The 10,867-nt window shown below is 48.5% G+C and overlaps 3 protein-coding genes and 1 non-coding gene across 4 annotated transcripts; 2 read left to right on the forward strand and 2 right to left on the reverse strand.

Moving 5' to 3' along the window:
• The first annotated feature begins 1,300 nt into the window (after positions 1 to 1,300).
• Positions 1,301 to 3,031, forward strand: LOC123053441 (aspartyl protease 37). Its single transcript, XM_044476922.1, has one exon. It carries the CDS (start codon positions 1,329 to 1,331, stop codon positions 2,790 to 2,792), a length of 1,464 nt encoding a protein of 487 aa, XP_044332857.1. The 5' UTR covers positions 1,301 to 1,328; the 3' UTR covers positions 2,793 to 3,031.
• Positions 3,032 to 3,167: 136 nt separating this feature from the next.
• Positions 3,168 to 5,692, reverse strand: LOC123053442 (gamma-glutamylcyclotransferase 2-3). Its single transcript, XM_044476923.1, has 8 exons — positions 5,419 to 5,692; positions 5,230 to 5,306; positions 4,463 to 4,516; positions 3,973 to 4,029; positions 3,802 to 3,842; positions 3,648 to 3,719; positions 3,485 to 3,564; positions 3,168 to 3,409 (listed from the first exon to the last, which is right to left on the reverse strand). The coding sequence occupies exons 1-8, from the start codon at positions 5,525 to 5,527 to the stop codon at positions 3,345 to 3,347; spliced, it is 555 nt and encodes a 184-aa protein (XP_044332858.1). The 5' UTR covers positions 5,528 to 5,692; the 3' UTR covers positions 3,168 to 3,344.
• Positions 5,693 to 5,859: 167 nt separating this feature from the next.
• LOC123056391 (U1 spliceosomal RNA) lies at positions 5,860 to 6,020 on the forward strand. The gene has a single exon (XR_006426772.1). It is a non-coding gene; the product is annotated as a U1 spliceosomal RNA (small nuclear RNA).
• A 214-nt stretch (positions 6,021 to 6,234) lies between these two features.
• LOC123049439 (F-box protein FBW2) lies at positions 6,235 to 9,014 on the reverse strand. The gene is made up of 2 exons (XM_044472355.1): positions 8,138 to 9,014; positions 6,235 to 7,031 (listed from the first exon to the last, which is right to left on the reverse strand). Exons 1-2 carry the CDS (start codon positions 8,863 to 8,865, stop codon positions 6,515 to 6,517), a joined length of 1,245 nt encoding a protein of 414 aa, XP_044328290.1. The 5' UTR covers positions 8,866 to 9,014; the 3' UTR covers positions 6,235 to 6,514.
• Between the last annotated feature and the right edge of the window lie 1,853 nt (positions 9,015 to 10,867).

Below are 10,867 nucleotides of genomic sequence, written 5' to 3' on the forward strand. Positions count from 1 at the left end.
CCAATGCTGCATTGCAGAAGGTTGGCAACGCAATGACTATCCTCGTCGCTGCTTGTGATTAGGACATCACATGATTTACTGTAATTTTATCACAAATCCGAAGCCTCACCAAATACCTCAAGAGCTTCCCTGACGAAGTATAGGTCCCGAACTGACGGCCTGACAAAAGGAACCACGTCGTCACCATAGCTCGACAGCCTTTGGGTGGCAGCCATACCATGGAATGAGCTGACAACTCCATCCACCATAGCTCGATTAATAATCGCAGTTAGAGCGTCCATGGCAATGACGAATAACAAATGGGAGATCAGTTCCCCTTGCTGCAGTCCACGAGCGTGATGGAAGCGCCTGCCTGGAACACCATTCACGGTCAGCTTGGTACACGCCAAGTAAAGGAGAACGGCGATGCAATGTAGCCAACTTGAGCCAAAGACTTCATCCGTGAGGACTTCGAACAAAACAGGTCATGCGAGAGAATTAAATGCCTCTGTAATGTCAAGCTTCAAGAAGAGAGTCTCGACTCTTTCCTGGCATGGATCTTGCGTGCAACATGGAGAACCAACAAGAAGTTATGATGGATGTTGTGCCCCTTAATGAAGGCAGATTGGTTGATCCCTACTATTTCCGACATGTGATGGCGGGCACGGGTGGCAAGGAGCTTTGCGAACAACTTGTAGAAGCTATGAGGGAGGCTAATAGGTCTAAAGTCGCCAACCTCCAAGGCCTCAACCTTCTTAGGGATTAGCTCGATGTGGGCACAGTTGAGCTTGTGAAATCCCCTGCCATCACCCATGGATAGCTTAAGCAGCCCCGCCATGATGCCATTTTTGATTGCCCAAGCTTTATAATAGAAAGCACCAATGAATCGATCGGGTCCGGGGGCTCTGTCCGGGATCTCTTTTGTGATATTTTCATAGGGTCATTTTGGGTTCCTCCCAGATCAAACTCGTTCGCTGGGGTTTCCCCGATCAAACATGAGCTTGATATTAGGGTCTTTGATCCATTTGTTGTTTGTCTCCTACTCAACTTTGTACTAAATCAACAACACTTATTTTGAGATGGAGGAAATAGAACATAATTATCATCTTGTCTAAAAATGCATAATTACCATCTAGTGCTAATTAGCAAACTCCGAAACTAATGAAAGCATACGTGCAAAGAACGCAAGGATGTCATGCAACGAAGCGATGCTACCCTCAACCAGTTCACCTTTCCTCCACTGCCTTTATGTGCTCCCGAACATATCGGGAACAAAGAATTACCGCTGCTTGTGTGATCTACTTAACCCATTTAACTACTGACCAACACGCAAATTGCCGTCGTGGTGCATGTCAGTCCACCGTAGTACTACAACGTACAGCGCCATGGAGGCCATGCCGCTGCTGCTCTTCCTCGCCCTCCTCGTCCTCCCGGCGTACTGCCTGCAGTCGCCGCGGCAGTCCTACCACCTCGAACTCGCCCGCGTCGACGCCGCGGACACGGGAAGCCTCAACATCAGCGACCATGAGCTCCTCCGGCGCGCCATCCAGCGCAGCCGGGACCGGCTGGCCAGCATCACGCCCCGCCTGTACCCGACCCGCAACCGCAAGGTGGTGGTGGGCGAGGCCCCGGTGCTGTCGGCCGGGGGCGAGTACCTGGTGAAGCTCGGCCTGGGCACGCCGCAGCACTGCTTCACGGCGGCCATCGACACGGCCAGCGACCTCATCTGGACGCAGTGCCAGCCGTGCGTCAAGTGCTACCGCCAGAAGGACCCCGTGTTCAACCCCATGGCCTCGACCACCTACGCCGTGGTGCCGTGCAACAGCGACACGTGCGACGAGCTGGACACCCACCGGTGCGGCCGCAGCGGCAGCGAGGACGACGACGACGACGACGTGTGCCAGTACACCTACACGTACGGCGGGAACTCGACGACGAGGGGCACGCTGGCCGTCGACAAGCTGACCATCGGCGAGGACTCGTTCCACGGCGTCGTCTTCGGCTGCAGCAGCTCCAGCGTCGGGGGGCCGCCCGCGGAGGTGTCGGGGGTGGTGGGCCTCGGCCGCGGGCCGCTCTCGCTGGTGTCCCAGCTGTCGGTGCGGAGGTTCATGTACTGCCTGCCCCCGCCGGCCTCCAGGAGCGCGGGGAGGCTGGTCCTCGGCGCCGACGCCACGGCCATGCGCAACGCGTCGGACCGGATCGTGGTGCCCATGTCCATCAACCCGCGGTACCCGTCCTACTACTACCTCAACCTCAACGGGCTGTCCATCGGCGACAAGGCCATGTCCTCCTCCTTCAGGAGCATCATGAACGCGACGACTCCAGGTACTTCAGACCCCGACCCCAACGTGGCGGCGTCTCCCATGCCCGTGTCCGGCGACGGCGACGGCGGCGGCGGCACGGGGCCGAACGCGTTCGGGATGATCATCGACATCGCGTCGACGATCACGTTCCTGGAGGAGTCGCTGTACGAGGAGCTGGTGGACGACCTGGAGGAGGAGATCAGGCTGCCGCGGGGTTCCGGGTCGAGCCTGGGGCTGGACCTCTGCTTCATCCTGCCCAACGGGGTGCCGATGAGCCGCGTGTACGCGCCGTCCATGTCGCTGGCGTTCGACGGGGAGTGGCTCAAGCTGGAGAAGGAGCTGCTGTTCGTGGAGGACAGGGAGAGCGGGATGATGTGCCTCATGATCGGCAAGACGGACGGGGTATCTATCCTCGGCAACTACCAGCAGCAGAACATTCAGGTCATGTACAACCTGCGCCGGGAGAGGATCACCTTCGTCAAGACCAACTGCGAATCCATGACTCACTAGGATTTCTTTATATTATTTACCCAATAACAAATTTAGACATCCAAGAGGATAGGTACGGTATGGCATTGAGCTCTGCGTTTACCTAGCTTCTCTGAACATTCAGAAATCAGAACTGGACAGTGAGGGCAGAAAAAGAGCAACCACTCATTGAATTTGTGAGTGCATTTTTACAGCATATCTATATCATCCGAAAATGTATCAAGCGAATTGATACAATGGTCTAAGGGCATCCTTTTTTCTTTCTCCTTTTGCAGATTGTCAATGAATGAAATTTGTGAATCCACGAAGAATGTGAATTTTATGTTCGCACAAGGGAATTCATTTATTTTTTGTCTCATTCTACTTTTTCTAGGCTCCTTGCCTTGGTCCTCAGTGTGAGTAAAATACAAGGACAGCCAATAGCTCTCATTACCATCTCACTTATGTAATTTTTATACTGCCATCTATAGAGGGGCATGAATATATTCACGACTCACAAGCTTTTCAGACCTTACATGAATAAAGATGTTTCCGCAACAATCAATTCCACCTTCATGTGATCCTATAATGAGATTACAAACTATCTGCATACTTGCGCACAGCATTCGCCAAATCCTGAACATGTTGATCCACAACTCCTGCCATGAACACATAACTGAGGAACACACTTGCACTTTTTATATAAGAACAGAAAATATAAATGACAACCATACCTATTTTGTTTAACGCGTCCTCGAGCTTGAACAAATACTCTTTATTAGGTCCAGTCGGGCCTTCAGCAAGGTAGATTTGCCTGAACATCACATAGGTTATCATGGAAATTAACCGCAGTTTCAGTTCAGACAAAATAATGCTGAAGTTAAGGAGATGCTATACTTGGCCATTTCTTCCAGCGGAGCAGGACCCAGATAGTTTTGGTTGGCCTCCTTATTTGTGGTGGCTAAATATCTGTTGGTAGAATTCAGTTCCATCAGTTTTTTTAAGGAATTTTACCAAGAGCTCGTTTTAATAATACCATAAAAACACTTACACCATCATATCTTGGACTTCTGGTATTTTGGGGGAAGAATCCTGGAACACGAGTAGTAGCACGTTTCAGATATAATTCAAGCACTTGGTAGTCATATCTTACTGTATACATAATCACATCAAACATCTGGAGCATAAGAAATAATTCAAGCACTTGGTAGTCATATCTTACTGTATACAAGTCAAGGTAAACCTTCTCATCATATTGCTTCTCTCTTACTTCCAGATACTGCAATTCAAGGCTGAAGGTAAATTGCCAATAGATGAAGGTAACCAACTCAAAGTCGGTTTATGAAAACACCGATCAAGGGCAGTATTACTTTGATACACAAACGGGATGCTAGAAGTAGCATCTAGTCTAGACAAAGTATCTGATTTCAAATGAAGGGTTCTTACTTTTTTTCTTAAAGAAAAAATATTTTTCTTAGCTCAGGGCTGAATCATCAATATCTCAACGAGCAATATAATAAAGCACACCCATACCATTAACCAATCTATTTTTTTTAGATGAACAGGGAGGAACATTAACCAATCTCTTTATCTCCATTATGACAGACAAAGAACAGCATTCTCGTTCGAACCATGGAATAATTGTGCATAATCATTTACAATGTACAGCTAAACGTGTCCAACTTGGTCCATATATAGAGTCTTCTTTTTACCTCCAGGGCTGTCTGCTTATCTTGCTCCCTTGAAATTTTGTAAGCAACTCCCCACTGCAATTGTACAACAAAAATTCACTTGCAAAATCTTTTTCACACTCCGTTAACAGAGTTGCCATGAGCATGAAACAAATGCTACAAATAACATAGCAGTATTGGGGAGCATTAGCATAATGAAAAGATGTTACTGAGGATAACTAACGAACTTGTGAACCCATTTCACATGTACTCCCTCCGTTTGGAATTACTTGTCTCGGAAATGGATGTATCTAGAACTAAAATACGTCTAGATACATTCATTTCTGCGACAAGTAATTCCGAACGGAGGGAGTACTATCTAAGGTCCTCATGATTTCTCTGAGATAACTCAGGGAAGGTACGATTCACCATCCTAATGCACTCCACACCCATATAAACTAAGCTTCAACATTCCGGTTCAGGACCACTGACACAGACAATCGCTAAAACGCGTGAACCCATTTCAATATGGACTACATACGGACCAAAATGTGTGAACAAACACACTAAAACGCGTCTATATACATCTGATTCTGAAAAGAGTTAGAACATCTTATAATTCAGAGCGGAGGGAGTAAGCATCAACATTCAGGTTACAATCACTATCTGATCAAGCGATACTATGCAATCACTATCTGATCAAAAACTCACTGACAGTGAGGAACAGAAAAAAAAACTAATATCTCAACCAATCCTAGCACAGGAGGGGTTAATCCTAAACTCAGAGAGCAGAGAGCTGGGCGGCGTACGCATGTGGACCCGGGCTGGTGCTCGAGCGTGACGGTCCTCCCGGGGAATTCCGGCGTGCCCCTGTGGTCCGTGCTCCCTGCCGATCCGGCGACGAAACCCCCAAGAAGAAAAACCAGAGGGTCAGCGAGATAGATCTGGGAAGCGCGGGCGAGTGGCCGCCGGAGTAATCTGCAGTTAGCTAATCATACCCTGGTAGAAGACGCGGCGGTAGTCCCTGACGAAGCCGACGAGGCGGGCGTCGTAGGCGAACCCGGGGTTCCACACCAGGGAGCCGTAGCCGAACACCCACATCACCATGCCTCCTCCTCCGTCTACCTCACCCTCACTTACTCCGGTCCGGTGGAATCGTATGTGTATCGAATCGGCGGTGCGTGTTGGTGCCTCTGCCGCTTCTCTGATTGGACACCTCCCCTCCCGAGGACGGCTGGACAGTTGGAAGACAACTGGCTGGGTCTACTGAAGGCCCATGTTTCCCGAAATAAAAAAGTACTGGAGGCCCATGTTTTGGCCCGAATATGGCACGCGAGTAGAAGCACGTTACAGATCAGGTCACTCTACCACATCGCTTGCCTGAGGAGGTTGGACGGGGAACTGTGGTATATAACCAAGGCACGGGGCGACCTTGAAAATTACTTACCTGGACGGGGTCGATGGCTGATCAACAAGAGTCATGGCCTAGGCTAGTGGTCCACATTGCATTTGGTAGATGCGCTGGCTTACCATCTCCCCAACTGGGAGAGTGGACGTCATAATTTGTGATAGAGGGGGTACGCGTTCGCGCGGCCCCTTGCCAATTCTTGAATTGAAAATTTGATGAATTTGCAAATATTTGCTGCCTTTTGTTCATGAATTATGAATGACTCTATTCTAGAATCTGGAAATGGAACTGAGCTTACTTACTATTAAACATTTGGTCTCCAAAAACGCCATATACCAAAACCATTATGTTAGCCGCTACTTTGACTACAAAGCAGCACCTACCAAACCATAAGAGAAGGCCAACATTTTTACTCCTACAAACACTAAACAGAAGTACTAGCATTCTGGAACAATCAAGATTGCACATGCCAAATCCCCAGTCAATAACTCCAGAACACATTGCAGGATCAATCCACACAATCAAGAACACACTTACAGAGCAATTACCTCAGAGACAGACGCCAAGCTAAAAACAATGCTTAACTCGGTCAGACAACAGTAAGCATTTCAAATTGAAGTTTCATCTAACCAAAAGGATCCTGAAAACCCAGCCGTTTAGCCACCTGGATTTTGCACCACATAGAGTCAATCATCGCTTTCGGTGTCATCGTAGTCGCCATCGCCACCACTGCTCGAGTACTCGTGATACTCAGGCTCCCATGGCTCCCGGAACGACTCGAGAGCGCAGCATCTGTCCTCGATGTCGCCGTCGAGCCTGACATTCAAGCTGCCAAGTATGTCCAGTGTACGCAGCAGAGGGCATTGGTTGAGGATGGCATCTAGGCCAATATCACTGAACAAACCATATGCAAGCTCAAGTTGTGTAAGCATCGGCATGGTATTTGCAACCGCCAGGGCCTCGTCTTCAACCACCGTAGGTGCTGCATTGTTGCCCAGGGGAGGCTGTGGAGGAGGCATGTTCCTCTTCAGCTGAGCAAGCGACTTGCATTGTCGGCCTATTGCTTCCATGCCTCTCGATGTGACTTTCACGCAGTAACTGATGTCCAACACTCTTAGGGCAGTAAAGCATTTCACGTACTTCTCCACGGCTTGGTCAGATATCTCGCTCATCGGGATCAGGAGGACATTAAGCAATTTCCCACTGTCCAGTGGAAATTAACCATCACAATCCTAACTTCAATTTTTTCGATAAAGAATCGGAACTTAAATAGTTGCAGCAATGGTAAATTAGGTGCCAACTTTGCAGCATATGACAGGAAAGAAAAGATGTAGTACCGTTAAGCCGACTGGCACATAACAGAGCAATGGCATTACACACAATGTCATAGAGAAGTATCGCTATAGTCCTAATCTTCTATGCTACATAGAAGTTCTGAACTGAAGCAGTACAAATTAAGCAATATGTGATATGTATCAAGAAATAGATTGGCTAGTTGGTTGTGATTTTCTTCACATGACAAGAAGCCTCAGAAAAACCAGGACCGGCATCCTCTGAAACTAGTGGTTCTCATTTTGTTTTGAGAGAAAACAAAGGTTGGCCCTAGTGTCATCTAACAATATCCACACATCATAGAATCAAAATAGCAGATTATCATTCTGTCAAATCAAAAATAGCAGATCATGATGTTCACATTTGCACACAAGCAGATGCCCTTCAGTAGCAAATTAGCGGAGGTTTATCCCCAATGCACTTGCGTGGGTGTGTGCCTGCGTGTGACGGTGTAATCCCTGAAAAAAAAGTATGACTCTGAACTCTGATTCATTCTGTAAGACTAAAAACGTAGGAGGTGTGTTGGCAAAACTTCTTTTCTTTACAGAAGTGAGCTGCCACCTACAAATGGTTATCATATAAACATGGATTTATAGTGCCATCACTGGTGCCTGATCACTAAACTGAAAAACCTCTAGCAGCAGCTCTAATGCACAATAGCTCGTAGGGCAGAACTCTACAGCTTGAAAGCAATTAATTAATTTCTACCCCAAATATATAGAGTAGCTCTCACAGGTCCAAACTATGAGTCTCGTGAACTACTGATGCAAAATTGGAAATTTTATTAGCAGTCATCGCACCACAGTTATAAATGTGGCACAAAACTAAGATAATCAGAAAGGGCATTTCATAGTTCAAGCAGTGGTTTTTTCTTTCACCACAAATCACAAGGCATCGACACGACATATCACGGCAGCTTCTTCTCCAACTAGCATTATGAACCTTTTGGGCAAGGCAAAGGGGGCAGCGCGACTTACGAGGCGGCGGCATAGGCAAGCGCAGCGTCGCCGACACGGTAGGCTGAGAGCCGCCGGATCGTGCCCTGGGAGCGGGCGACAAGGCGGCGCACAGCTGCGTCGGCCCTGACACGGCACTTGATGCGGCGGCACCAGGCCTCGATGTCCACGTCCCCCCACATGTCCGGCGACGCAGCGGCCTCCCTCCACGCCCTGCACACCGCCGAGGGCCCGCGCGCAATCTCGTCGGCGGCGAACCTGCCCCGCAGTATCAGCGCCATTATCTCCGGGCTCACAGCCTCCGTCCACCTCCAATCGTACAGTTCCTCCTTGACCTCATCGCCCCTCGCATCTCCTCCACCGCCCCCTTCCACGGCCTCGCAAGGATTCGCCTTTTCCGTCTCCGGCAAACGCCACTCGTTCTCTCCTCCGCCGGTGGCCGCATCCGCGCTCTTCTCCGCCGCCTCCGCCCAGCTCGTTCCAAAAAACCCTCTTCCGCCGCAGCTTCGTCCATCAAGCCCCACCATTTCCGCCTCCGTCTCCATCCGCCACCCTCCGCCATCTCCGACCAAGGCTGCTCCGCCACCAACTTTGGGCTTCTTCTTCATGGCCTCGGCGTGCGACCACTTCACCACGGGCGCCGGCTGTCTCCCTCTCCAACGCCCATTAGGCCGCTCCCACTTCGCCTCCCACCCCGAGCCCTCTCCTGCGGGCAATCCGGCGCCGGACGGAGGGTTCCGACGCTTCATCGCCGGCGATTTGCCCCTCGACCAACTCGCCGTGTTTGTTTTGGGGTTTTCCGTTCCCTTTTTGGTTGGAATTGGGGAGGAGCGGAGAAGCGCACATCCGGCTCACTAGAGCTGAGCTAACCTCTTGTAGCAATGGAGATGCCCCACCCACGCCGCGGATCGGCGGAGCTGATGTGCGACGCGTGTCTGCTCCAACGGATCGACGCCCTTGCGCGCCTCTTGGAGTTCGTGGGTTCGGGATTCGGGGGTACTGGACTGCGGGTGCACGGTGGCGTTTCGCATTCAAAGGGAGGAGATCAGTAAACTGAGTATAGGTGGGCTGGGTAACTCCTAGGCGGTCCACCAAAACAGACACCATCAAATATTTGTGACATAATTGAACTACCTATGGACAGATAGAATTAGATGTTCCCATCGTCCAACTATATTCATCAAATTTTTTTTGTCCAATGAAGAGAGGAGACAGAAAAAGAAGGGAGAAAGGGGAAAAGATGGATTTGCGATGGGGTCTAAGGCTAAGTTGGTGTGTCCGCAATATGCCTAACTTCTCCAAATCACTAATGTTTGGTACTGGTTTATGCGATTTTGGACATTTTTCTGTGTCCGCAACATTGATGACTCCTGTTGAAGGGCAAATATTGTCTGGGCCGCTGATCCAAATATTAAAAACGATTTGGTGGGCCACGCTAGAGGAGCCCTTAGAGGTCAAAATAGGATGGATTCATGTAATGTTTCTTTTATTATTGATAAGATGAGATTTTTCGCTGCAAATTTCATTGTAAATGAACTTGATAAGGGCATCTCAAAGGGCAATGTTAAATTTGAGCCTTGGTATGTTCGACTACATGTCCATAGATAAATACCATCTGACTCTAAAAAGTGGGCGTCCATCGGCGTCCTCCATTTCTCCCTTTCCCATATGTGTGGTCCATTTTGTCCAAAATTTCCATTATATTACACACATTCAACAATAGAAATTGAGTACAAATAAAATGCAATTATTCAATAATCAACATGTCAAACAAATCAACAATTCAGACATGATCCTCTTACAAATGATTTAATAATTCAAACATAGTTGATAAATTGAATGAACAGAAAAACATTTGTGTTGATGTTTCTGTGCATCACGTGAACCACTCCTTAGCAGCGTCATCCATGAGACTAATGTCCGCCAACATGATCCTCGACTCCTCGATAATCCTCATAAGCACAACTTGTTCGGCCTTGATTGTCGCTCGCTTTGCTTCAATGCCCATTCTCTCTCTCTCTCTCTCTCTCTCTCTCTCTCTCTCTCGGATAGAAAGTATGTCTAGGGATGATTAGACTACTTGACAAAATAAAATTTATTCTTTTCTCAATTTTAGTTGTGGACAAGTTTTAGCAATTCTACCAAGTCCATCAACACCCTACACATGCAAGTCTAAGAGTTGTGTAGTAGAAAGTAAAATTTTTGCACATGAATGTAAAGGAGGGACCGGAGAAATCAAACGCAATGAAGACACAGTGATTTTTGGCATGGTTCCGATAGGTGGTGCTAGTGTACATCCACGTTGATGGAGACTTCAATCCACGAAGAGTAACGGCTGCGCGAGTCCACGGAGGGCTCCACCCATGAAGAGTCCACGAAGAAGCTGTAAGTGCATCTAGTGCCACCCCTAGTTGGTTTTGGAGTATTGACGACAAACCTGGTTGAGGGACTAATGTGTTTGTGAGAATTGCAGGATAACACAGGTAGTAGTCCCTCATTGATTCGGTTTACCTACCGGAGATGACCCCTAAAAATGTATGAAGACATTGAAGACAAAGGTGGTATGTGAAGACATTCACATTGAAGACTATGACAGGGAAGACATCGCGTGAAGACGATGGAGCGCGAAGACTTAGTTGTTTCGTTGTTTCCTTTTCTTCTTTCTTGAGTCATAGGAACCACCGTACTGTTAAGTGGGGTCCCAGTGAACAAAGCCAGAGTGACTGAAGTGATGCTCAACCGGAATCCTAT

Source organism: Triticum aestivum, chromosome 2D (genome assembly GCF_018294505.1).
Source record: "Triticum aestivum cultivar Chinese Spring chromosome 2D, IWGSC CS RefSeq v2.1, whole genome shotgun sequence".
In the NCBI taxonomy this organism is placed as follows: domain Eukaryota; kingdom Viridiplantae; phylum Streptophyta; class Magnoliopsida; order Poales; family Poaceae; genus Triticum; species Triticum aestivum.